The sequence below is a fragment of the Lepidochelys olivacea genome (assembly GCF_965140295.1).
Source record: "Lepidochelys olivacea isolate rLepOli2 genome assembly, chromosome: 1".
Classification (NCBI taxonomy): Eukaryota; Metazoa; Chordata; order Testudines; family Cheloniidae; genus Lepidochelys; species Lepidochelys olivacea.
The window spans coordinates 262893627-262921229 of NC_140411.1; the positions used below are offsets into that span (position 1 = coordinate 262893627).

General features: G+C 48.0%; 2 protein-coding genes across 7 annotated transcripts in view; both read left to right on the top strand.

Moving 5' to 3' along the window:
• The window catches only part of PHETA2 (PH domain containing endocytic trafficking adaptor 2), a 33034-nt gene extending 13733 nt beyond the window's left edge, over window positions 1-19301 (top strand). For 5 of the 6 annotated variants that reach the window (XM_084628094.1, XM_084628092.1, XM_084628091.1 and 2 more), the window contains one exon: window positions 9276-15833. In XM_084628094.1, the coding sequence (XP_084484220.1) occupies window positions 9280-10080 (801 nt within the window). In that variant the 5' untranslated portion in view covers window positions 9276-9279 and the 3' untranslated portion in view covers window positions 10081-15833. Of the gene's footprint in view, window positions 1-9275; window positions 15834-18664 lie in introns of those variants that run through there. The other variant, XR_014711639.1, reaches the window with a different exon arrangement.
• Window positions 19302-22472: 3171 nt separating this feature from the next.
• Window positions 22473-26468, top strand: SMDT1 (single-pass membrane protein with aspartate rich tail 1). Its single transcript, XM_084621731.1, has 3 exons — window positions 22473-22740; window positions 24729-24868; window positions 26167-26468. Exons 1-2 carry the CDS (start codon window positions 22585-22587, stop codon window positions 24864-24866), a joined length of 294 nt encoding a protein of 97 aa, XP_084477857.1. The 5' UTR covers window positions 22473-22584; the 3' UTR covers window positions 24867-24868; window positions 26167-26468.
• Window positions 26469-27603: the final 1135 nt, after the last annotated feature.

The following is a 27603-nucleotide window of genomic DNA, read 5'->3' on the forward strand; positions in this document are numbered from 1 at the left end:
TGGCCCAGTGGCAGGGACCCTACGAAATAATCGAAGCCATGGGAGAGGTGAACTATAAGGTGCGGCAGCCAGTCTGCCGGAAATCGGAGCAAATTTACCACATCAATCTTCTAAAACCTTGGCATGATTGAGAGGCATGCTTAGTCATGCAGGAGACCCTTCCCGAGGAGGATAACTTACATGAGCAAGTGAGGAGATCATCTGACTTGACGCCGATCCAAAAGATCGAGGCAGCCGACATGATTAATCGCAACAGAGATATGTTCTCTACAAAACCAGGGTGGACGACTGAGACCTATCACCATATCCACACGGTCCCCGGAGCTAAGGTAACACTGAGACCCTACCGAATCCCAGCAGCCAAAAGAGAAGAAATCAAGGCTGAAGTAAAGAAAATGTTAGAATTAGGGGTTATTAAAGAATCATACAGTCAGTGGTCCAGTTCAATTGTTCTAGTCCCTAAACCTGACGGTACCATGAGATTCTGTAATGGCTTTCGCCGACTGAATGAAATATCCCAGTTTGATGCATACCCCATACCATGCATCGACGAACTGGTTGACTGACTGGGTAGTGCCTGATTCTTGACTACACTGGATCTGATAAAAGGGTACTGGCAGATTCCTCTGACCAAAGAAGCTAAAGAAAAGACAGCATTCTCCACCTCGGATGGGCTATTCCAGTACACCGTCCTCCCTTTTGGGCTACATGGGGCCCCAGCCACATTCCAGTGCCTCGTGAATAAGCTGCTGCCCCCCCATACTAGTTATGCTGCTGCATACCTAGATGATGTCATCATCCATACGCCAGACTGGGGAACCCACTTGAAGAAAGTTGAGGCAGTACTGCGCACCTTAAGGCGGGCTGGCCTCACTGTTAATCCCTCTAAATGTGCCATAGGGCTAGCAGAGGCTAGGTACCTGGGATATATTGTGGGAAGGGGCATAGTGAAGCCCCAAACAAATAAGCTAGAGGCAATTCAAAACTGGGCCCGGCTGACCCAAAAGAAGCAGGTCCGCGCGTTCCTAAGCGTGGTAGGCTACTACCGACGGTTTATTCCCCACTTCACCACTAGGGCAAGTCCCCTAATGGACCTGGTGAAGGCCCGAGGTCCAGACATTGTAAAGTGGACCGACGCAGCAGAGGGGGCATTTACAGACCTTCAGACGGCCCTCTGTAATGACCCCATACTCATAGCCCCGGACTTCAATAGGGAATTTATTTTACAAACAGACGCTTCCGAGGTGGGGTTGGGAGCAGTTCTGTCGCAAATGGTGGGAGAAGAGGAACACCCGATCCTCTACCTAAGCAGAAAGCTTCTCCCAAGAGAACAGAAATACGCAGTAGTTGAGAGAGAATGCCTAGCTGTCAAATGGGCTATGGAGACACTGCGTTATTACCTCTTAGGCTGGCAATTTACTCTTGTGATGGACAATGCACCCCTCCAGTGGATGCAGCGGAATAAGGAAAAGAATGCAAGGGTCACCAGGTGGTTCTTATCCCTCCAACCATTCCAGTTCCGCATACGGCACAGGGCTGGATGCCACCATGGCAACGCTGATGATCTGTCACGAGCATACTGCCTGGCGTCCCAAGTTGCCCAACTCTATGGTGTTGAGAAGGGGGGGGGGGGACGGAAGATATGTGACGGGGCAAGGCCAGATGGCTATAGAAAAGTAGTGGGAGATGGATATATTAGCTCCAGGCTAAACAAATCCCTGGTACCAGGTTAAGTGAAATGGAAGCTGCTCCAGGTTAATTAAGTCACCTGGGGCCAATTAAGAACTTTCCAGAAGGCAGGGACAATGCTAGGTTGATTGGGACACCTGAAGCCAATCAGGGGCTGGCTGAAATGAGTTAAAAGCCTCCCAGTCAGTCAGGTGGGTGTGCATGTCAGGAGCTGTGGGAGGAAGTTGCACTGTTGGAGAAGCTGAGTAGTACACACCATATCAGGCACAAGGAAGGAGGCCCTGAGGTAAGGGTGAAGTTGAGCTTGAGGAAGTGAGGGCTGCTGTGGGGGAAGTAGCCCAGGGAATTGTACATGTCATGTTTCTAAAAGGTCAGCTACCATAGCTGATACTATTAGGGTCCCTGGGCTGGAGCCCGGAGTAGAGGGTGGGTCCGGGCTCCCCCCCTGCTTTGCCCCCTGATTAATCACTGAGACTGGGAGACAACAGAAACTGTGCAAGGAAGGATAACTTCTCCTCACCTCCCTTGCTGGCTTATGATGAAAATGGCTCAGTAGACTGTGACCCTTGTCTCTAGAGAAAGAAGGGTTACGTGGAGGGTCACAGGGAGCCTCTGAGGCTAGCGAAATCTGCCAGGAAACACTGGACCCACGGAGGCAAGGACAGAGCTTTGTCACAGACTCCATTTTGGTCTGGGGCCTACCGTTGTCTAAAAGCAAGCACATCATGCACCAGGAGGAGTGTTACTTAGATACTGCATTCCTGTGAAAACCCCCCCTTGTCTCCAGCCTGTCTCGACTCCCGGTTTCTGTTCTTTGTCTGTTCCTAACTCCCTGCCTCCTGGCCTTGTGATGTGGGCCTCCCATCCTGATGAGAAAGGTTACTGATGCATTGCTTTAGGACCATGTTGTGTAGTTGAAGTAATAGTTTAGCACGGGGAATATACCTAGCAGGGATAGGTGGTAAATAAGGAAAGGGTTTGTCTATTGGCTAAGGTTTCCGATGCACGAGGGCAACGTGCTTTGCTAAAAGGTATATAATCTTTGTATAACGTGCATTCGGGGTCCCCTTCTGACTAGCAGCACCAGCGTAATAAACTTAATATCTTTGGGAACTCAACAGTTGTGGACTTTGTTCCTGTGCCTCAGCCTAGACTCAAACTGTACATGACCTATTAGGTATAATTCGCAACAGTTCTTGGCGACCACGAAGGGACTCTAGGCTCGCCCCAATGAGCGAGACCGCACTCCTCCTCTCGGACAGCTTCAGCCGGCATAGGGTGAGTTCACCTTTGAGAACTCCAAGGAACGGGAGTTTGGGCCGTCGCTTAGGCGATAAGGTGGCACATTGGGAGTTCTTTTGGTTGCCCTAGGATGGGCTCTGGGCAGAGTGTGAGCAGGGGAACCCCTTTGGCTGAGATTCTTGAGAATTGGAAAAATATATCTGGCACCCATGGGTTAGGTAAAAGGAGAGCTGTAATTTTGTGTAAAGTCATGTGGCCAGCGCTGACTATTCAGACGCCCTTTGGATGGCCACCCGACAGAACTTTTGGACAGGATGAATTAACCTGCCTTAGACAACAGCTGGAGGACAAATATCCAGCTCAAATGGATTATTGGTATGTATGGGATAATTGGGCATATGCCCGAGGTAAGGGGTGCCCCTCGACTTTGGGCTCTGGTACCAGATCTAAGGTTTGTATGCCGCTTATGGGTTCCGCTCCACCCTATGCTGCCTTCCTGCCTCCGTCTCTCCCTTCTACTCCTCACCCTGGCCCCACTCCTCTCCCCGCTGCCGCTCTGTATCCCTCTTTAACCCTGCCTTCTGTGGCACTTCAGGCGCCCCTGATACAGCCGCCCATTATAACACACGGGCCGGACGGCGGGGAGTAAGTGGCTATGGTCACGGTTCATCGCCTTTTCGGCCCTAGGGATCTAATCACCTGGCAGTCGCAGATGCTGAGGTTGTGCGACGATCTGGAACGGGTTCTGCAGACTATCCGATCTGTCTTTACGGCCTTTAACACTAACTGGGCGGACGTTGAGGCCATTTTGCAGACTCTATTTACCCTGGATGAAAGATATTCCATCTTAGATGCCAACCGCCGTTGGGCCGGGGGGCCCAGGGGAGGGCCTGGCTGGCCAGACACAGATCCTGGGTGGGATGTCAACGTGGAGGGGGGTAAGGCCACCCTCTCAGCAGCTCGGGAGGGGCTTCTGGAAAGCATCCGCAGGGCAGGTAGTAAGACTGCGAATTGGTCCAAAATTAGAGAGTGCCAGCAAGACTTAAATGAGCATCCATCTGCCTTTTTGGCCCACTTGTTTAAGCAAGTTAGGATGTACGGGGGAGGGGTGGAGCCAGAAGCCGAGGTTAGCCGCACGATGATGGTCTCTTACTTTGTCGATCAAGCGGTGCTGGACATAAAGAAGTATTTCACTAAACATGTTCCTGACTGGCCAGGGAAACCCCTAAGCAAAGTAGTTCTCCTGGCCACTTTTGTGTTTAATGGTAGGGACAAGGAAAAAGCTAAGGAAAAACGTAAGCAAAAGAAGGGGGAAGTAAGTATGTTGGTAGCCGCATTGCAGGTTCCCTTGGGGAATCAGCACTGGCAGGGACATGGGAATACAAGGGGGAGGGGACGCGGGACAGGACGAGGAGGAGGCTGGGGCGGGACAAGGAACGGGAACTGTAATTATTGTAAGCAACCGGGGCACTGGAAGAGGGAATGCCCCCTGCTTCCACGAGGGGCTCCTTTGCAGGATCAGCTGGAGACCGGTTCTTCCTTTCCCCCTAACGCTCCCCAGGACTTTGCTAATCCCCAGTGACTAGAGGTGGAGATTTTGGGAACGTTGGGAGAGTTGGAATGGGATTTCAGGTTACAGTCGCAAATTTATCTAAAAGTTGGGGAACAGCTTGTGCCTTTTTTAGTAGATACCGGTGCCACCCTCTCCACTTTAACTTTTGTTCTGGGCTCTCTTTCCGATACCAAAGTTTGGATGCAGGGTATAAAGGGCAATCCGTGCCCGGCTCCCCTATCCTACCCTGTCCCTGTTGAGCTTGGTTCTTTAAAATTGTCATAGATTTGTTGTAATGCCAGAGGGCCCCGCGAAACTTCTCGGGCGGGATGTGCTGAGCAAACTGGGGGCACACATATATTGGGCCCCCGAGGGGCTCCGCATGTCCGTCCCGGACTCAGCTGTTGCTTCTCTTATGTCATCGGCTACCCCTGTTCCTGACGTCCCCTCTGAATTGTCCAGTGTTCCACACAGTTTGTGGAGCACGAATTCTACCGATGTAGGCCTTCTTAAATCAGCCATTCCAGTTAGTCTGGAAACAAGGGACAGACTGCCTCCCTCCGTAAACAATACCCCTTGCCGAGGGAGGCGGAAGAAGGCATTTCACTTCTTATTGACAGCTATTTGACTCAGGGGGTTCTAGTTCCCTGCAGTTCGCCCTGTAATACTCCCATTCTTCCTGTAAGGAAGCCTAAACCGGTACCGGACGGGCGTCCAGTCTATCGGTTTGTTCAGGATCTATGGGCTATAAATGGTTATGTTATAGCCCCCCATCCAGTTGTCCCTGATCCGAGCACCATTCTAACACTGATTCCTCAGTCAGCCACTTGTTTTACTGTCGTAGATTTGTGTGCAGCATTTTTCAGTATCCCTTTGCACCCCGATTCTAATATTTGTTCGCATTCACCTGGAAGGGCCAGCAGCTAACGTGGACACGTCTTCCCCAAGGGTTCTCAGACTCCCCCACTATTTTTTCCCGGATTCTCACCGAGGATTTAAAAGATTTTGTCTTGCCTAGTTTGTCTGTCCTAGTTCAATTTGTGGATGATTTGTTAATTGCTGCCTCTGATTATAATGCATGTTTAATTGACTCTGTTGTTTTGCTTACTGCCCTAGCCAATAAGGGTCATCGTGCATCTCCATCCAAATTGCAGCTGTGCAAAGATCAGGTAATTTATTTAGGTTTTGTGATTCGGCCTGGAGAGTGTTTACTCTCCCCTGATAGGGTGCAGGCAATCCAGGATTGCCTGTGCCTGACTACGAAAAAGCAGTTGTGGGCTTTCCTGGGGGCTGCGGGGTTCTGCCTACCCTGGATAGTGGCCTTCGGGAAATTGGTGAAACCATTAGTCCAGGCCACCACAACATTGACCCCCGATCCTGTCTCCTGGACCCCGGAAATGGAAGCCACTATTGAATCCACCAAGAAGGCTCTGATCTCTGTGCCCACCTTGGGACTCCCGGATTACGGTAAACCATTTTTCCTCTTCAGCCACGAGCAGCGGGGAGTGGCCAGTGGTGTCCTATTGCGGTACCTAGGGGATCACCCACGCTCCATAGCTTACTATTCTGTACAATTGGACCCTGTCATTCGGGGATCGGTCTCCTGTGTGCGGTCCATTGCCACTGCAGCCCTAATGGTGGAATGGTCACGCCCTATTGTTCTGGGGCACCCTTTGACTGTCTGGGTCCCCCACGAGGTTGAGGTTCTTTTAAAACAGCATACAATGCAAGCGCTGTCTCCGCAGCAGGCACGCAAACACGAGCTGATTCTGCTGGCCGTTGACAACATCACCCTTCGCCGCTGCAACGTCCTCAACCCCGCTACTCTGACACCCCTTCCGGAGGATGGCACACCGCACCATGTATGTATGGACGTCGTCGCTGAGAGCGTAAGCCTCGCCCGGATTTACGTGACCTCCCTCTGAAAAACCCGGACCTGTCCCTTTTTACCGATGGCTTCTCCTTCTATTTGGAGGGCCAGCGGGTATCCGGCTATTCCGTCACTACTCAGACAACCGTTGTAGAAGCAGCCCCCCTTCCACCGTCCTTTAGTGCATAGGGCGCGGAATTGCACGCTCTTACTAGGGCTTGCTTGCTGTCTGATGGGAAATCTGTTACCATTTATACAGACTCTAGATATGCCTTTGGGGTTTGCCATGCTATGGGCCAGCTCTGGAAACAGAGAGGGTTTCTAACCTCCTCAGGCACTAAGATTGCAAACGGCCCTTTTAATCTCTGCACTTTTGGATGCCATTCAAGGTCCTCTCGAACTGGCTGTTGTCCACTGTTATGCTCACCAGCAGTCTGAGAATCCTGTCTCTGAAGGTAATGCCTTGGCTGATGCGGCCGCAAAGACTGCTGTCCTTCAGCCCCTCCTGGTGTCAGCAACTCTTCTTCTGGATACGTCCTTCCATCCGACGGACTGGACGCACTTGTGTGCTGATGTGCCACCTGACGAGCTCCAGGACTGGAAACGTTGGGAAGGCTCTGAAGGTGTCAATAAGGTTTGGCAAATCGGGAACAAACCTATTCTCCCCCGTCACTATCTGCTCTCAGCCGCCCACTATTTTCATTCTTTGGGTCATGCCGGCATTCAGGCCACTGCAGCTGCTATTCTCAAATGTTGGGCAGCGCCTCATATCTATCCGACAGTGAAGCGAGCTCTTGGCTCCTGCTCTACTTGCCTGGCCTTCTCTGCTCGGTCTTGGCTTGATGCCAACACTAAGGGTGGGGGGGGAGACCTTGGGCTAACTTTCCGTTTCAGCGATTACAGATGGACTATGCAGAAATGCCTAAAAGCTCGGGGTTTTGCAACCTCCTTGTAATAGTTGGATCAACTTTCCGGATGGCCTGAAGCAGGACCAACCAGAAAAGCAGATGCCAGATCTGTGGTAAAATTTCTACTGAAAGACATTGTGCCCAGATTTGGAGTCCCTGAAGTCATCGACTCAGACCGAGGATCGCACTTCACTGCAAAGATTTTAGAGGAGCTGTACTGGTGCCTGGGGATTGCATGACAACTCCACACCCCTTACCACCCCCAGTCCTCTCCCTATTCCTAAGTCCAGTACAAGGATGGGAGGGCAATAGCTTCTTGAATTTAACCTGCGCTATAAAACAGGGTGTGAATTGAACGCAGTGTTGGATTTGTATTCATACCCCCACATATTTGGGTCAGGGGGTCCCGTTGGTAGGGGTACCTATCCCTCTTAATCGAACACTCCAAGCTAAGCTATGGGCAAACTCTACATTTAAGTGGAATGTTACGATCCAAATATGGTCTATTGATATGGTGGCCCAGCGTAATTATGCTTTATGTGTGTCACGACGTAAGGGCATAGAAAATACAGTTTTTGTGGGGAATTTTGTGGGGTGCAAGGACACCACCCAGATCAGCTCTGGTGCGGCAGGCCCCTCCACCTACTCCCAGTGCCCCGTGGTCAGTCCCTGAGGGGTCTGGCTGGTATTGGTTATGCAATCACACAGCCTATAAGGTTCTCCCGGCAGGATGGTGTGGTACATGTACCTTAGGGGCTATAGTACTCGCCGTGACAGTACACCAGACCCTAACCCAGGGAGAGATCTGCAATCTAGTATAAAGAAACCAACAAAGTATTCCTTTAAACCCTCTTTCACAACGGCCCACAGGCTTTCACTCCTTTGTGCATTGTTTTCTGCCATGGTTAGGAGTAAGCGAGCTAGAAAAAGCTATAGTTAACATTTCAGCTGCTTTGGAATTCATGGCAAATGCTACTGCAGACGCCTTATCTGCCCTTCAAATTGAAGTAACTCAGCTATCCCAAACTACATTGCAAAACCGCCTAGCCCTGGACTATCTCCTTGCAAACCAGGGCGGGGTTTGTGCGCTGGTTAACTCACGCTGTTGTGTATATGTGAATCAGCAGCACAGGGTGGAAACTGACATCCACATCCTCATGCAGCAGGCAGTCCTGTTCCACCATGTCAGCCTCGACACTACCAGCGCTGGATTCCAGGAGGTCTGGAACTGGCTCACCTCATGGCTACCGGATGTGGGGGCTTGGGGACGGCTTATTTTGTTTTTAATCCTTTTGGCTGTTATTGCTTTTGTGTTATTTTTTTTTGTATGCCTACAGTGTTGTAGAATGTGCTGTCGGCAACTGCTAACCCTGCATCGCGGTCACTCAGCCCGATATAGCTTACTGACGTACAAAAGAAAACGGGGGACTGTTAAGGACAAGTTAGCATCTGTGACTCCATTTTGGTCTGGGGGCCACCATTGTCTAAAAGCAAGCACATCATGCACCAGGAGCAGTGTTCCTTAGATACTGCATTCCTGTGAAAACCCCGCCTTGTCTCCAGCCTGTCTCGACTCCCGGTTTCTGTTCTTTGTCTGTTCCTAACTCTCTGCCCCCTGGCCTTTTGATGTGGGCCTCCCATCCTGATAAGAAAAGTTAATGATGCATTGCTTTAGGGCAGTAATAGTTTAGCAAGGGGAATGTACCTAGCAGGGATAGGTGGTAGATAAGGAAAGGGTTTGCCTATTGACTAAGGTTACCGATGCACAAGGGCAACATGCTTTGCTAAAAGGTATATAATCTTTGTATAACCTGCATTTGGGGTCCCCTTCTGACTAGCAGGGGGGCACCACGCTCGAGTGTAATAAACTTAATATCTTTGGGAACTCTGCAGTTGTGGACTTTGTTCGTGTGCCTCAGCCTAGACTCGAAGTGCACGTGACCTATCGGGTATAATTCGAACCAGTAGTTCCCTGCACTGAACTGACTCCCTTCCTCTGTCTTTGTCCTGCCAGGACAATGAAGCTGAACGAGCGAAGCGTGGCGCATTATGCCACATGTGACTCTCCGGCAGATCATGCTGGCTTCCTCCACAAGCGTGTCGAGCGGCACCACCACCACCACCACGCCACCTCCTACCACCGTCGCTGGTTCATCCTCAAGGGCAACCTGCTGTTCTATTTTGAAGATCGTGAGAGCCGGGACCCCCTGGGGCTTGTTGTGCTGGAGGGCTGCACCGTGGAACTGTGCGAGGCTGCCGAGGAGTTTGCCTTTGCCATCCGCTTCGATGACGCTGGTGCCAAGGCCTACGTGCTGGTGGCTGACTGCCAGGCCGCCATGGAGGGATGGGTGAAGGCGCTTTCGCGAGCCAGCTTTGATTACATGCGTTTGGTGGTGAGAGAGCTGGAAAAGCAACTGGAGGATGCCCGTAAGAGCTTGGCTGCCTGCTACAAATCTCCAAGGAAGTCATCATCTGGCAGAAAAAGGCATTTGTCCAATCCTGCTATGGCGCTCGTCCAGGAGCAGCCTCCCGTCTTGGAGAACGGTTACTCCACATGGGGCAGTGGTTACATCCCTGCAGGGGCCTCCTGTGCTGACCACGATGGGGGGTGTTCCAAACCCCCGCCTCTGCCTCCTCGCCGGCGCTTGGCAGCTGGCAGTGGATGCGGAGCACTCGTCACTGGCCTCTCTTTGACTGGGCAGGAAAGCCCCATGTCTCCGGAGACAGCCTGTTTCTCCAAGCTACACAACTGGTACGGTCAGGAGATTGCAGAGATAAGGAGGGAGTGGCTGGAGAGCCAGAGGAGTGGGGAACTGTGAACTGGGGAAGGCAAGGCATGGAGTGACACCAAGCCCATTTCGACATTATCGTTGCTGTACTTGGTGACCTCTCTCCCATCCAGGAGAATAGCCAAATAAGTGACAATGTTTTCTCTCCTTCCTTTCTGGAATCATTGCACGTTGGGTGGGTGAGTGAGGTTGGGATCTAGGAGAGACACCAGTCTTCCCAAGACCTCGTTTTCACCTTTGAGCCCTCAGACAGTGTATGTTCCCCTGTGGAATATTGCAGCAGGGCTGTAAAGTGTCAGGAACTGTAGATTTTGAATCTGGGATGGAGATTGTGGAGTGGGGTGTGTGTGACCAGACTTGCATACACAAAATGGGCATCACTCTGCTTCCGTTCAGGTGGCTGTTTTTATTCCCTACCAATCTGGACTGGATGGAGTGGTGTGTTTTATTGTTACGCCTTCTTTGAGTAATCTGTTCTGATTTATCTGATTTATCGTCAGCAACTGAATGTTTGCTTAGGTTAGAGGTAAGGAGCATCTATTGCCTGGTAACTTTTAGAAAATGGCTTCTTATGTCACACTCACATTCCTTCTGAGCCCCAGAGTAATCAATGGTGAATTAAGACTGGATTGAACAGAGTGGCTGAACTGGGCCCTTTTGCTCTGAAGAGCACCTGAAGGTGTGTAGCTCTCACACCTCTCACTGGCCTGGACTCAAGCAGATTTGGGGCTGCATTGTTTTGGCTGGTCCATGGGCCATGTTTCACCTTAATCAATCCCTGATGGTGCTTTGCCTTAGTCTCAGTCTATCTGATTTGAATGGGCTCAGATTTATGGATATAGGACTCCCCAGCCTTCAAAACTAGGATCAGATTCTTATACAATATATCCAGTAATGAATTATAGTATGGGTTGGCTAAAGAGAAGAAACATAAAAGGCCACCAAAGGATTCTGGATCATATGGTTGTATCAAGCATGAGGGCAGGTGTGACTCAATAACCAATAATTATTTACACAAGTCTGTGGTACCAACCGTTCCTCCCCTAGTAAATTCTTGACAGAGGTGAGGAGTGCAGGGATCTGTCACTGCCCATCTCGTTGCATATTATAGAATTAGCATATCTACAAGTGAATTTTAGGTGCTGTAGTATTTATGGTGGGTAAGAGGATGCAGTGTGAGGTAGGGGCATGGTGATACTTGGGTGCGCACCACCTTTCACAAAAAAAACTCAAACCAAACCCTGCTAAACCCATCAGACAGACTTGCAGAGACCCCCACAAACTCATATTTTCCCCTCTCTGAATGTGAGCTTGGAAGCAAGACTCCCAGAGAGGCAACAAATTCTGGACTGAACCAAAGGTCAGGAGACCAGAACTCCCAAATTCTAATCTTGCTCTAGCACTGATGTGCTGTGGCGCCCTGGCCAAGTCAATTAACCTCAGACTCTCCTTCTGTAAAATGGGGATAATAATACTTCTTTACCTCCCAAAGGCTTCAGTTGTTAACCTCAGTACAGTGTGTTGATTGTGCAAAGTGTTATATGTGGTACATGGTCACAGTTCTTAGGGTATGGCTGAGGACACTAATTGTTCAGACCCAAATTTTGGCTGGGTCTTTCTGATGATACTGTAGCTGAGCCCCAACTCCCAAAAGTGGGGCCTCATCACTGGAACACACACATATAACACAGAAGGGGAGGAGAAAATCAGTGGAGGAGGGACAAAGATAATCGTACACTCTGTAGGGATGGGGTAGAGGGGGAAGGGCATGAAGAGAGGCATTTGGGGTTAAGAGAGACTCACCAGTGTGTCACTGACGCTGTTGTGAATCAAGTCCATAGCGTCTATAAATGAAAATGAGTTGAGAGAGAGGCTGCTAGGCCACAAATTGCTGTTAAAAAGGTAGTTGGGCTTCGGCGGGGATAAAGATACATGGACAAATAGCCCAGGGACTGTGTAAAAAGCTGGTGGCAAATATTATGTAGAGAGAGTATTTATAATTTTCCTACTCCTTCCTTTTATCCTCTTACTAAGAACTTCGTTTCAGAGCAGAACATGGTGTGCAGACCCCTGCTACCAGCCAAAGAATGTTTTTAACAATGTTTTTAATTACATGTACCATTAATGAACCATACCGTGAGAGCAATGAGTGTCTCTGGCTTGTGCACTAATAGGCTACTGGGGCACTTCTTGGCTGGTTGAAGCATTCAGCCTTGTTCTTCACAATGTGCAGGAGAAGCTTCCAAAAGCACAAAGGGAGTCACGCCCCCAACTTCCAATGCTTTGGGTGCCTAGCACCCTGTTGTAAATCTCAAATGGCGCAACTTTGATCTGTGAACAACATAATCTGTGTATCTCTTATTCACTGCTGCATTTCGGTTTCTTTATAACGTTCTTTGGCTGAAATCCCCACCCCTTTACCTGTATCCTATCTACTGCATTCATGAGTTAAAGGGGACGCTGCCAACTAGTGCAGGCTCCAAGTTCTGTTTTGTCCTGGGGTTTTTTGGTTGGGGTTGAGGATGCAGAAAGTGTTTATAAAAGTTAATGTGGAGAGAAATATTTTTGAGACTTTTTAAAGTCAATAAAAACCAGCTGTATTTGGAAGGTTAAGCCTTCCCTGTCACTGTTGGAAACCCAGAGACACCAGCACTTTGCTGGTGCCTGAGAACCATGAAGTGAAAATGACTGAAAGAGAAAATAAGTAATCCAGCCTGTTTTGCTGTTGGAGCTGAAATTGGAATAGTATAATTGATTTAAGTCAGTTTTATTTTTAAGATTCTTCTCATTTTAATAAGACTAAGTAGTGTTCCTAATACTCCTAAAAGCTTTATTTTAATATTTTTATTTTGCCTATCCCATTACATAGTTTTCACGCTATCTGGCTTCATAGCTAGTATGTGTGCTAAATAGTTATTTTTGGAGTGTGACCCACAGTGTTCTCTTCAAGCATCCAGTGTTTTTCTAATGATTTTTTTGGTCTTTATATCCCTAAGTCCTGTGAACCAGGGGCAGGATACCAGTGTCTGTGTTTGGGATAATTTTGTTTATTAATGATCAGAAACTAAAACATTGAGTGATATTTGTGCTTCCCCTACAAATGTTTTTGAGACTTCATTTGGTTATGGGGTGCAGCATGACTTTAGATGCACTGATTTAGGGTTTTCCTCATCCCTTTCCCACCTCAGTTCATATTAGGTATTGGCACCTGGTGTCTTTAAAAAAAAATTATATTTGGGTCTGTGCAAAGATCTGCTCATGTGTAGTTAGTTTTCTTTGCTGGCTGAGCAAAGGCAAGAGCTCCTTTAGGCGGGGGATCAGTTAGCTAGTGTGTGTGTGCACCACTGCCTTCTACTGGATAGAATATCAAACCTGCTTATCAGTCCTGCTGGCTGTGCCCTTGAACTGCTCCCTAGGCAGAAGGTGAGGACTTCTGTTCCCTGATATTGCAGTTGAGTTGGTTAATGGACCATTCTGCCTTTGCATCTTCAGGCACAGATCATTACAGGGCAAGGGAGACACGTCATTGCCTGCCAGCACAGTCTCCCCTGCAAAAATTTGAGACATAGGTTTTAGCCAAACTTTTTTTCTCCCAATCATTTAGGTTAGGGCTGCTTATTCTTCCCCCCCCCCCGCCCCTTTTCATTATTCTTAAACAGTGAAAATCTGAACAGAATTTCTAGCAAAAGAGGATTGAATATTTTAAAGTTTGATAGCTGTCCCTCTGAAGTTATTCAAGATGCTGTCTTTTGCAATAAATCTTTGGTACAATATGAAAAGCTCTTTCTGTCATATATGGGAAGAAAATGCTTGATAACATTTCAGTAATAGAGGGAGGCTGGTGGTTCTGGTATGTTTTTCATGAGCTCTGCCAAAGATTGGGTCTGATCCTGCCAAAGTAGTAATTGAAGTCATTGTACTCTTCTGAGGAAGGGTTTTCATCTCCAGACCTGTTTGCTTTATAGCTTTATTTACCTACACTTTGTTGTTAAAAAAAATCCAACCACTATGATGTTTACCATTTGGTTCAAATTGAGACCGGGCTGATAGTAAACAAAATACGTCATCTGGTGGACTCATGTGAATTTAGGGTTGCAGACTATTTCCCAGTGGCATACTTGTTCCCAGCCAATTGACGTGTTTTTTGTGATGTTTTAGTAGAGAGGCCAAAGGTTCAAATAGCCATGGAGATTGACCTGCCTGCTCACCCATATAGGTGGCATCTCCAGACGAGTAACAGGAGGTGATGGTCGGAAGCTTGCACCTATGGTGTATTTGGTCTGTGGATTAAGTGGAGATGAGTCTCCAGCGCTGCTAATCTAGCATCTTTCGCCAGCACCAAATTCACTTGTAAAATCTGTACAATTTAACAAAGAACACTAAAAACAACTTGCAGTATGTTTCTCTCTAGTTACCTTGAAGTGTTTAAGTACTTTAAGTAGATATTGTATTTTTTTAAGAAGGCAGTTTTGCATGGCCTTTATTTTATATAAAAACAGTATATTATTGTGCATTTAATTGTTAACATTTGTATTTTAAGCTAGTAATGGTAAATAAACAGGTTTTGAATTTGGACTGTGTATTGAGATCGATTGAATCAGAGAGACCGTTTTAAATGACCCCCCAACATCAGGGCTACCACAGCCTAACAGCTCTAGCCACTCATAACTTTTTTTTGCAGATATTCAGCTTCTGTTTTCCTTTGCTTAATTACATGCTCCATTCCAAACATTGGTGCACCTTTTGACTGGAGTTGTGTAAAGCTGTGTTTTTCTTTGTATAGTAACCAGGCTGTGGGGGGAAATAAATGAGCTGAGGGATGGAATTACAGAGCCCTAGTGAGGACACTCAGTGTCTTGGAAGCATGAGCTCCCTATACTATATGCCAGCATTACTTCATCTGCCACTGATGTGGAATGTAGCAGCTATTTAACATTACACTGCAGTGTACAGATCCAAACAGATCAAGACATCAATAAAAAATCTGACATAAAAGAAACTACATGGGAATTTTAGGTTAAAAGAATGCAATTATTAAAATTGCATCCGATGAAGTGAGCTAAAAGAAAAGGAGTACTTGTGGCACCTTAGAGACTAACCGATTTATTTGAGCATAAGCTTTCGTGAGCTACAGCTCACTTCATCAGATGCATACTGTGGAAAGTGTAGAAGATGAAGTGAACTGTAGCTCACAAAACCTTATCCTCAAATAAATTTGTTAGTCTTTAAGGTGTTACAAGTACTCCTTTTCTTTTTGCGGATACAGACTAACACGGCAGCTACTCTGAAACCAATTATTCTTGTTAGCCCTAATGTCCTAGACAGATCCTCAATACTCTCTACTCTAACAAAAATGCTTTCTCGATATAACAGCCAAGCAATAAGGGCCTTGGTTTTATCTCAAAGACGGCAGCATGGTATTCGAGCACTAACACAATACTGACTCAGAAAAGTGTGCCCTGTGGTGCTTCAGGTCTTCCTGCTGTACACAGGTTTTCATTTAAAGGTCTTCCATCCAAACTCTGACCCCGTTTAGCCTATGTAATCTGACGACAGTGCCACAGCCAATGAGGAACAGTCTGTCTGGTTAGGCTTTTTCTGTTCATTAAAGGATCTAGTCCAGGGGTTCTCACAACAAAATTTTTGATGGCCTCAGAGTGCGGCCACTAACTCTTGCTGGTGGCCGCTCTGACAGTGTTTCCTAAAATACTTTAGGAAACACAAATGAATATGCACATATACGTGTCCAAATCATTGTAATTTATTTATGTAGGATTTTTTTTGTAGACTCAATAATAAACATAATAAACAGTTGTCTTTATTCTTTACTGGACCTAAGCGGAATAGAAATACAAATAAGGTGCTTTACATGTTCTTGTCTTTTTTCTTATTGTTTCTTTTGTATTTTTGGTTGCTTTTTTTTTTTTTTTTTTTTTAGACTTGCTAGCTACTAAGTCTGCTGTGAAAAGTGATATTAGCAAACACACAAACGTCACTTTTCACAGCAGATTTACTCAGCCCTGGCAAGCCCGGGGACAAATTGAGCCCTGGATGGGGAGGTGGGTAAGGAGGCAGTGGGAGCCAGGGGCAATGGGGCACTAGGGGAGGCAGCAGGGACCAGATGTGATAGGAGGGGTGGTGAGCTCAAGGAATGAAGCCCAAAGCCCTCTGGCTGGAGCCTGCTATGTGCAACCCCAGGGCTGAAGCCCAACCCCACCGCAACCCTGGGAAGGTGGGAAACTCACTGGTTGCCTGCTCCTCCAGCTTGTGAGTCCCCAGAGAGAGGCCACTGCTTCCCCCCACCCCAAGCCACCCAAGAGGCTGTAGCTGCAAGAAAAGCCCCTGGTGGCCACATTTGAGAAACACTGAAAGTCCATTCTACTGTGTCAGAGGCTGCCTCTTCAGAAGTGTGGCTAAGGAGATGTGACAGTGATTCCACTGGGAGGGTGGGGTCCTTGCAGAGCCCGCTGTGAGTCAAGAACCCCTTAATGCCAACTGGGTTACAGGAATATCCAGACACTGGTATGTGCATTCTGGTTCACCAAAGAATGTTGTGTGAAGTTTTAAATTAAAGCTGGGGTCACACTGGTCATTACTAGCATTGCAAATATATGTTTAGGTATTCAAAATATGTTTGTAGATTCTATATCACAGCAGAGGTGGAGAAATAGGCTTTCTGTTAGACGAGAGATGATTATTCACCTGTCTCTCAGTCTGGATGTTAGTTAAGCATTGTAAGCAAACACAATGGATGCTCATTTACATATGTTTCAGAATAGCAGCCGTGTTAGTCTGTATCCGCAAAAATTTGTTAGTCTCTAAGGTGCCACAAGTACTCCTGTTCCATTCACATATGAAATCAACAGATAAATGTGAAGTCAGCAGCAGTAACCAGGAAAATTAAGCCATGAGTGGTTATCCCATCTGAGTAGAGTGTGCACTTTGGGGATATAAGTAGAAGGCAAAGATGACACACCCTTTATCCTGCACCTAGGAGATAAACAGACAGTGCATTTAACATTCATGAAAATGGGACCTCAGCCAACCTTGGCTCAAATGCTGCAGAGGACGTTGAGGGGTGAGAGAAACTTCTTGAGCCCTGATCTACACTAGGACTTTAGGTCGAATTTAGCAGCGTTAAATCGATGTAAACCTGCACCCGTCCTCACGATGAAGCCCTTTTTTTTGACTTAAAGGGCTCTTAAAATCGATTTCCTTACTCCACCCCTGACAAGTGGATTAGTGCTTAAATTGGCCTTGCTAGGTCGAATTTGGGGTACTGTGGACGCAATTAGATGGTATTGGCCTCCGGGAGCTATCCCAGAGTGCTCTATTGTGACCACTCTGGACAGCACTCTCAACTCAGATGCACTGGTCAGGTAGACAGGAAAAGGCCCGCAAACTTTTGAATTTCAATTTCCGGTTTGCATGGTCACCTGCAGCTTGCCATGCTGGCCAGAGCTCATCAGCAGAGGTGACCATGATGGAGTCCCAGAATCACAAAAGAGCTCCCGCATGGACCGAACGGGAGGTACGGGATCTGATTGCTGTATGGGGAGAGGAATCCGTGCTATCAGAACTCCGTTCCAGTTTTCGAAATGCCAAAACATTTGTCAAAATCTACCAGGGCATGAAGGACAGAGGCCATAAGAGGGACCTGAAGCAGTGCCGCGTGAAACTTAAGGAGCTGAGGCAAGCCTATCAGAAAACCAGAGAGGCAAACGGCCGCTCCGGGTCAGAGCCCCAAACATGCCGCTTCTATGATGAGCTGCATGCCATTTTAGGGGGTTCAGACACCACTACCCCAGCCGTGTTGTTTGACTCCTTCAATGGAGATGGAGGCAACACAGAAGCAGGTTTTTGGGACGAGGAAGATAATGATGAAGAAGTGGTAGATAGCTCACAGAAAGCAAGCAGAGAAACCGGTTTTCCCGACAGCCAGGAACTGTTTCTCACCCTGGACCTGGAGCCAGTACCCCCTGAACCCACCCAAGGCTGCCTCCCAGACCCACCAGGCGAAGAAGGGACCTCTGGTGAGTGTACCTTTTAAAATACTATACATGGTTTAAAAGCAAGCATGCGAAAGGATTAATTTGCCCTGGCATTTGCGGCTCTCCTGGATGTACTCCCAAAGCCTTTGCAAAAGGTTTCTGGGGAGGGCAGCCTTATTGCGTCCACCATGGTAGGACACTTTACCACTCCAGGCCAGTAGCACGTACTCGGGAATCATTGTAGAACAAAGCATTGCAGTGTATGTTTGCTGGCGTTCAAACAACAGCCGTTCTTTATCTCTCTGTGTTATCCTCAGGAGAGTGATATCATTCATGGTCACCTGGTTGAAATAGGGTGCTTTTCTTAAGGGGACATTCAGAGGTGCCCGTTCCTGCTGGGCTGTTTGCCTGTGGCTGAACAGAAATGTTCCCCGCTGTTAGCCACGGGGAGGGGGGAGGGGCTAGCCACGTGGTGGGGGGAGGCAAAATGTGACCTTGGAACGAAAGCACATGTGCTGTGTATGTAATGTTAACAGCAAGGTTTACCGTGAAAGAGTATAGCCATTGTTCTAGAAAATGTGTCTTTTTAAATACCACTGTCTCTTTTTTTTCCCCTCCACCAGCTGCATGTGTTTCAAGGATCACAGGATCTTTTCCTTCCCAGAGGCTAGAGAAGATTAGAAGGCGAAAAAAACACACTCATGATGAAATGTTCTCTGAGCTCATGCTGTCCTCCCACACTGACAGAGCACAGACGAATGCATGGAGGCAGACAATGTCAGAGTGCAGGAAAGCACAAAATGACCAGGAGGAGAGGTGGCGGGCTGAAAAGAGTAAGTGGCGGGCTGAAGAGAGGGCTGAAGCTGAAAGGTGGCGGCAGCGTGATGAGAGGAGGCAGGATTCAATGCTGAGGCTGCTGGAGGATCAAACCAATATGCTCCAGCGTATGGTTGAGCTGCAGGAAAGGCAGCAGGAGCACAGACCGCCGCTACAGTCCCTGTGTAACCAACTGCCCTCCTCCCCAAGTTCGATAGCCTCCTCACCCAGACGCCCAAGAACGTGGTGGGGGGGCCTCTGGCCACCCGGCCACTCCACTCCAGAGGATTGCCCAAGCAACAGAAGGCTGGCATTCAATAAGTTTTAAACTTTTAAAGTGCTGTGTGGCCTTGTCCTTCCCTTCTTCACCACCCCTCCTGGTGCTTCTCTCCTCCACCACCCCTCCAGGGCTACCTTGGTAGTTATCCCCCTATTTGTGTGATGAATGAGTAAAGAATGCATGAATGTGAAGCAACAATGACTTTATTGCCTCTGCAAGTGGTGATTGAAGGGAGGAGGGGAGGGTGGTTAGCTTACAGGGAAGTAGAGTGAACCAAGGGGTGGGGGGGTTTTCATCAAGGAGAAACAAACAGAACTTTCACAGCATAGTCTGTCCAGTCATGAAACTGGTTTTCAAAGCTTCTCTGATGCGCACTGTGCCCTCCTGTGCTCTTCTAACCACCCTGGTGTCTGGCTGTGCGAAACCAGCAGCCAGGCGATTTGCTTCAACCTCCCACCCCGCCATAAACGTCTCCCCCTTACTCTCACAGATATTGTGGAGCGCACAGAAAGCAGTAATAACAGTGGGAATATTGGTTTCGCTGAGGTCTAACCGAGTCAGTAAACTGCGCCAGCGTGCTTTTAAATGTCCAAATGCACATTCTACCACCATTCTGCACTTGCTCAGCCTGTAGTTGAACAGCTCCTGACTACTGTCCAGGCTGCCTGTGTATGGCTTCATGAGCCAGGGCATTAAGGGGTAGGCTGGGTCCCCAAGGATAACTATAGGCATTTCAACATCCCCAATGGTTATTTTCTGGTCTGGGAATAAAGTCCCTTCTTGCAGCTTTTGAAACAGACCAGAGTTTCTGAAGATGCGAGCATCATGTACCTTTCCCGGCCATCCCACGTTGATGTTGGTGAAATGTCCCTTGTGATCCACCAGTGCTTGCAGCACTATTGAAAAGTACCCCTTACAGTTTATGTACTCGCCGGCTTGGTGCTCCGGTGCCAAGATAGGGATATGGGTTCCATCTATGGCCCCACCACAGTTAGGGGATCCCAATTGCAGCAAAGCCATCCACTATGACCTGCACATTTCCCAGGGTCACTACCCTTGATATCAGCAGATCTTTGATTGCATTGGCTACTTGCATCACAGCAGCCCCCACAGTAGATTTGCCCACTCCAAATTGACTCCTGACTGACCGGTAGCTGTCTGGCATTGCAAGCTTCCACAGGGCTATTGCCACTCGCTTCTCAACTGTGAGGGCTGCTCTCATCTTGGTATTCATGCACTTCAGGGCAGGGGAAAGCAAGTCACAAAGTTCCATGAAAGTGCCCTTATGCATGCGAAAGTTTCGCAACCACTGGGAATTGTCCCAGACCCGCAACACTATGCGGTCCCACCAGTCTGTGCTTGTTTCCCGAGCCCAGAATCGGCGTTCCACCGCATGAACCTGCCCCATTAGCACCATGATGCCCACATTGCCAGGGCCCATGCTTTGAGAGAAGTCTGTGTCCATGTCCTCATCACTCACGTCACCGCGCTGACGTCGCCTACTTGCCCGGTATCGCTTTGCCAGGTTCTGGTGCTGCATATACTGCTGGATAATGCGCGTGGTGTTTAATGTGCTCCTAATTGCCAAAGTGATCTGAGCGGGCTCCATGCTTGCCGTCGTATGGCGTCTGCATGGAAAAAAGGCGCAGAACGATTGTCTTCCGTTGTCCTGACGGAGGGAGGGGCGACTGACAATATGGCTTACAGGGTTGGCTTACAGGGAATTAAAATCAACAAAGGGGGTGGCTTTGCAAGAAACTGAATGGCCCCCTCAAGGATAGAACTCAAAACCTCAAGGATAGAACTCAAAACTGGGTTTAGCAGGCCATTGATTTCACAGAGGGAGGGACGAGAAAATGAATACAAAACAAATCTGGTCTATTTCTTGTTTTGAGCCACTTCATCTATCTTTATACATCTTGCTGGCAGCAGACTGTGCAGTATGACTGCTAGCCATCATCATCTCCTGGGTGCTTGGCAGAAGACGGTACAGTATGACGACTAGCCATCATCTTCTGCTGGCTGGAGGTTAAAAAACAGTGCACTGCTGGTAGGACTCAGTCGCCACGAGATGAAACAAGGGAAATGACCTGGCTGAGTCACTCCCATGTTTGCCCAGATGCCCAGTTAAAAGAGCACCCAGGACTACGTTGATGACGGCTACCAGTCATACTGCACTGTCTGCTGCCAAAAGGCAATAAACTGCTGCTGTGTAGCAATGCAGTACCACGTCTGCCAGCACCCAGGAGACATACAGTGACGGTGAGCTGAGCGGGCTCCATGCTTGCCGTGGTATGGCGTCTGCACAGGTAACTCAAGAAAAAAGGCGCAAAACGATTGTCTGCCCTTGCTTTCACGGAGGGAGGGAGGGAACGGCCTGACGATACGTACACAGAACCACCCGTGACAGTGTTTTAGCCCCATCAGGCGTTGGGATTTCTACCCAGAATTCAAATGGACGGCGGAGACTGCAGGAACTGTGGGATAGCCACCCACAGTGCAACGCTCCGGAAGTTGACGGTGGCCTCGGTACTGTGGACACACTCCGCCGACTACAGGCACTTAGACCATTTGTGTGGGGACGCACACAATCGACTGTATAAAACCGCTTTCTACAAAACCGACTTCTCTAAATTCGACCTAATTTCGTAGTGTAGACATACCCTTAAGTAACCTGTCAGTTAAGTTTAGTCTCTAGAAAGCATGTTACATCTGTTCTGCTATATAGTTTATATGTAACTATCACTTGACTTTTGAATGTTTGATAATCTTATTGCTGTTTTTACTCTCCTTACATCTGAGTAATGTGATATTCAGCAAGGTGCTGCCCTGGAGTTAAATCACACAGGCTGATGTGTCCACGGTTCCCATGGGCACAGCAGAGTTGGTATTTCTGAGCCTGTTCAGTGGTCAAGGAGCAGGTACAGTGACCAGATAGCAACTGTGAAAAAAGGGGATAGGGGTTGCGGGGGGGAACAGGCACCTAGATAAGCAAAAGTCCCAACACAGGATACTGTCCCTTCTATAGAGACGGGACATCTGGCCGCCCTCAGCAGGACCCTGCAGGGCTGTGCCGAAGGGACCGGGGAGGGGTGCACCCCCTGTCCCGCCTGGCATAGCCCCGGGGACAGCGCGTGAGTGAGTAACGGGCTGGGGACGGCAGGGAGCGGACACCCGCGGCGGGCGCGGGGGGAGGGGAAGGTGACTGACAGGCCTGGGCACCCAGAGCCCTGCCACGCCCAGAGCTGGGCTAACGTAGCACAAACCGGCAGCCCCTGCTCTGCCCTCGCGCTCGTCCGCATGCGCACTGGAGCCAGCCGCTTTACCCCGACGCCCCCACCCCTCCCCGGTCATCGCGAGATTTGAGGAGGCGGCGGCGCCCCGGGGACAGCTCGGGCGCGTCGCTATAGCAGCGCGGGCCGGGGCAGAGCGGCCGACGGCACGAAGATGGCGGCTCTGGCGGGACGCTTGTTGGCGGCAGCGGCCGGTTCCCGGGGGCGGGCGGGGCCCGGCGGGCCCCGGAGCGGCTCCGCGGTGACCGTCGTGCCTGCGCGGAGCGAGACTGTCACTCGCAGCGGGGCCATTTTACCCAAACCGGCAAAAGTGAGTGAGGGGTGAGGGGCGTAGTCTGGCTGGGGGAGCAACCAATCGCAGATCGCGGTCAGCCGCCGGCTGGGGTTAGTGACAGGAGCATTGGCCAATCAGAGTACAAACCATTGCCTTGAGGGGCGGGATTAAAAGTGAGGGTCCGGCCCACTGGGAATGGCTCTGCGGGGGCTCTTGGAATGCGGAAGCGCCCCCAGGTGGCGGCACCGCTGGGCGGGGGGCGGCATGTCACCTGGCGGGCGGGGAGGAACCACAGGCCCGGCGCTGCCCGCTGGCAGGATGAGAATGCCCCTCCCCCACGCCTGGGTCTGTCCCGGGTGAGGGCTCGGCCGCAGGGCAGCCGGACACCCCCCGGCGCCGCCTCCCCAGGCAGCTGCCGCTATGGTGAGACGGGGAGGAGGGAATGGAACCGCCACGGCAGCCGGCCCGGAAGCAAGGGCGCTCGTTCGGCAGCAGGACCCTGGGGGTCGAAGGCCCTGCCCGCGGGCCGGCGACCGGTGCCCCGTGTGGGGTCACAGTGCTCTGGGCTTCAGGCCTCCTGGGCGGAAGACTTTGCTGAGGCACAGACGAGCCTGGAAGATGCGGCACGACGGAAGCTCTGCAGCAGCCGGGTGTGGGGCGGGGCTGAGGGTTAGTGAACAGGCTGGGTTGTTGAGTCCAGTGTGTTCCACACAGCGACCTTTTCAAGAGGGCTGCGTGGGACGGGGGAAACCAGAGTGTCCGACTGCCCCGTGACAATCCCATTATAACAGATTCGAGTTAAGTCCTGTGGGCTCAGGCTATGGTCTTGTCAGGTCTCATAAACTGAACAGGATGGGTGGGGCCTGGGATCAGTACTTGCCTGGGACAAGTCATACTATGGTAATGCTGGAGATGGTATTGGCGATCACTGAGGTGGCCATCTTTCCTCTGAGTTATTACAGAACCAGCTGTCCAGCATGGTATTGGGGACACGGTATTACCTGAGGTGCAGTTTTTCAGGTCGGCCAGAAAATAAAAGCCCTGGTCACTCCTGGTTATTAAGAAATCCCATGACACTTTTTGCAAGAGTAAGATTCTTAAACCCACTAGTCAAATTCTGGGTCAAGTAGTTAATCAGCCTTCCTAAAACTTCCCTTAGAGTTTATAGTGCAGAAGTTCTTCTTCACTTTCCTTCCTTGATACAAACAGAACTGCCTTTTTCCAGGTGTATTACGGTGGTGGCCGAGTGTTCCCTGTGTATTTAATCCATAAAACACTTTAGCATGCTGCAGGATGAATGGGGCTATAGAATAATTAATAACATTGCTTTGGAACAAAGAGCTCAGTTGATGAACATAGAGGATTTCACCATTCTGTTTAATAGTATTCAATGTTCTGCCTAACTTTTAAATGACTATTGATTGGGTTTATACCACCATTTCCTTAGGGAGACTGTTCTGCCTAGTAAAGTCCCTCCTGTTCAATAAAATATGTCTTGCTGGAGGACCTTGTTACAATATGGTTTAGTCTTCCAGTGGAAATGGGTTTGGAGGCATGTTATATACATGTTTCCAAAGGGTACTACAACTTTGCAAAGTCCAATAGCACAATTTGGGAATATGGGTAAAATACAGAATGATGTCACGTATGCTACAAGACTGTGCTGTCAGCGTTTGGGGACAGAATTGCTCTAGCTGGGTATCTTAATATAGAAGATATTTACATTGTAGAGGAAATGTAGATGTTTTAGTCGTGTTACTCCTTATCACCAAGAAGAATTTTTCTCGTTCCTTACACACTTAATTTTTTTTTTCATTCTAATCTTTAATCAGTTTTGTTTCTTTTCTCTGAATTCCCTCTAGGTAATTAATATCTTTCTGAATGCTCAAAACAGAACACAATATTCTAGATGTGGTCTCAGAAGTTTAAAGTTCCCTCCTTGCTCTATTAGATTAATGCACATCAGTTGATCCAAAATGGAACTTGCTGATAGAGATTAATTTGTTTTGACTGAACATGTATAGATGCCCTTTGGCCTCCTACGAGTATTTACCGTTGTGATCCCTTTCCTCTACGTTGGGACTCAGATCAGTAAGAATTTTGCAGCCTTGCTCGAGGAACATGATATCTTTGTCCCAGAGGATGATGATGATGATGATTAAAGGTATGACATCAGTGCCACTAACAGTTCAATTACTTATATTACCTGTTTGGCATGGGAGAGGGAGGGGATTATGTAACTGGGTGATGCAGACTGCTACTGCTTTGGAAAACTGCTGCACATTCAGTACGGGTCCCATAAAAACCTGCAGCTGTACTACCTCTGTCTGTGATCTTATATATATGCTGGCTCCGGATCTGACCTTATCAGTATTTGAATGAGACCTACTCTAAAGAATACATAAATGCTATAGGTGACACTTGCTTTTGAGCTAGTACTAAACTGATAATGTGCCCAAAGTCTTGTCATTTGGGTCAGATATAAAACAAACTGGCTATGTGTAGTGACTACAGAATTTGATTGTTCATATTATTATTTGTATTACCATAGCACAGTGGTGCCCAAACTTTTCCTCTCACGCCCCCCCTTACCTGTAATGGAATGTGTCCGCGCTCCTCTGGTTGGGAGCAGGGCCAGAGCTGCAGCTGGGTAGTGTTCCCTCCCCATCCCCATGGGGGCTGGCTCAGGTCCTGCTGCATCCCCCCCAATGTTCCTCCATGCCCCCCTAGGGGGGCATGCCCCACAGTTTGGGGACCATTGCCATAGCACATTGCAAGTATAGTAGGGGTAGCTTAGGTGTCCTAAGCTAATTCCAATTTTATTACATTCTGCCTACTTAAAATATCCCCTGTTAATTCAGAGGATGACTTGTATTCCATACTAAAGCTTGCATTCTCACGTTGTGATTGGTCCTTTGTATGCAGTCTTAAGAGTACTCAGATCTTGCAGGCTGAAGATTTATTTAAATGATGATGGTTTATAATAACGAAGATGAAACTTTGGTTGCTCCCAGTCTTGTATTATTTCAACTCTCTATCTACTCTACATCGAATATTGCTTAATGAGGACAAGACAAGTGGCATAAGATGAAATGGGGTAATATATTTTATGTGGAGTTCATGTGTTTCCTTTAGAGGTTCAGCAGCACAAACATTCTATAATTTTTCCATATCAGTTTAGTTAATACATATCCTTTGTTAACCCTCTTTTCCATGGTCCCCTGGCCATGTTTTCTTCTGAAAAGTTCGCAGGTACTGTCAAATTGGTGCATTCCATTTTCAGCCACACAATCAACTTAAATTGTGTGTAGTTATCAGCACAGGAAGCTTGTTTCACTTGACTCTGCTTTTGGGCTTTGCTCTTGTTAATTATGGAGTGGAACCAGTATTGTCTAGCTGAAGAATAGCATGGGGCTGTTCCACAGTGCTGGCTAACATTTTTTTTTTTTAACCTCTTTGCAGCATTGTAATGGAAGAACAGAAAGGAGAAAGCCATAAACAAAGAACTGGTTCTGACATCACTGTCTCCTCATACCGCTCCCTCATTTTAAAGAGGAAAGGAGGTGCAGTTGGACCTCCCTCTGTACCAATGAATGTTTTCTTCATGTCTGTGTGGCAGTTGGGAAGGGATGTATATACAGTAGGTCCAGCAACCCTTGCCTGCTGTACCTTTCACCTCCTGAGAACATTTGGGTTTCTGTAATGAGCATGGGCAGTATAAATTATTAGATTATGAATAAAGAATGGCAGACTGAACCATATAAGGGTTTGTTTTTGTTTTTTCATGCTTGTCAGCTAAGTTCCTGTTAATTAGCATCAATGCTTCAGACTTTATGTTCTTATTTCTTTTTGGCTAAGGTTCTGTCACTTCTTTTGCTCTATTGAAAGTATATAAAAGGACCCCACTAGGCTGAAATCTATTGCATTGCTTTAAAACCTGTCAGTTGACTATAGAAAAATAATTCATGTTGGAATATGCAAGGCTACTGCAGGTGGACTCACCTGCTTTGAAAGGCAGTCACTGCAAATCACTGGACCTAGGGTTACTATAATGCTCCCATGCAACCTGCTATAGCATTAAGTACTATTAACTTCACCTCACCTTAAAATGCAACTTTAAGATTGCAGAGTTAAAATTAATAAGTCAGCTAATACAGAGAATAAAACTCTTAAATACCAAATGTCAACTATACCATGTATATTGCGGCATTTCATAAACAATGAAATAGTCAGCTAGACACTTTACCAGAAACTACTCCATATCTGCACTGAACAGTCCTATCAGAAACCTAATGTGTTTCATGTTCTGACTATGTGCAAACTGTAATGCTATAAATTTAGTTTCCTGGACTTTTTGTTTTTTAAAGGTACTTACTGTTTCAGTTAAATTGGCTCATGTAGAGACTGAAGGTTTTACCTTCGCTGCTTGTGTGTGGTTGAAGTATTTTCTGCCATGTTGGGCTAACAAGACAATAGCTTATTTATATTTCAAATATCCCAGAATGTGTTGGGTGTCACAGTTTATGTGGGTGCAGGAAAGCATCTCTTCTGTTTAATGAGTTTTATTCTCTTTCTCAAGAAGCCATACCTGGATGCTAGAAATCTCCCCTTGTATCACATCCTCTGTTTTTCTTAATTCCTGAAAAGCTTCTGTTAAGACCTCACTTATCTGGAAATCTTAAATTTCCTTGCTCCCTTTTAATCCTGAAATAGGCACAAAGACAACATTAATTTCACTTGCCTTCTGGTAGTGGACAAGTACCCATATTCATTCTCTCAGGTCTGTCAACAGTGAGATACCCTGAACAGTAACATTTTAATAAGCGTACAGGCCCCATCATGTTACTTGTTTGTTACCTTGTTTTACAGAGCTGGAGCTAATCATCTATTGCTTTCTGA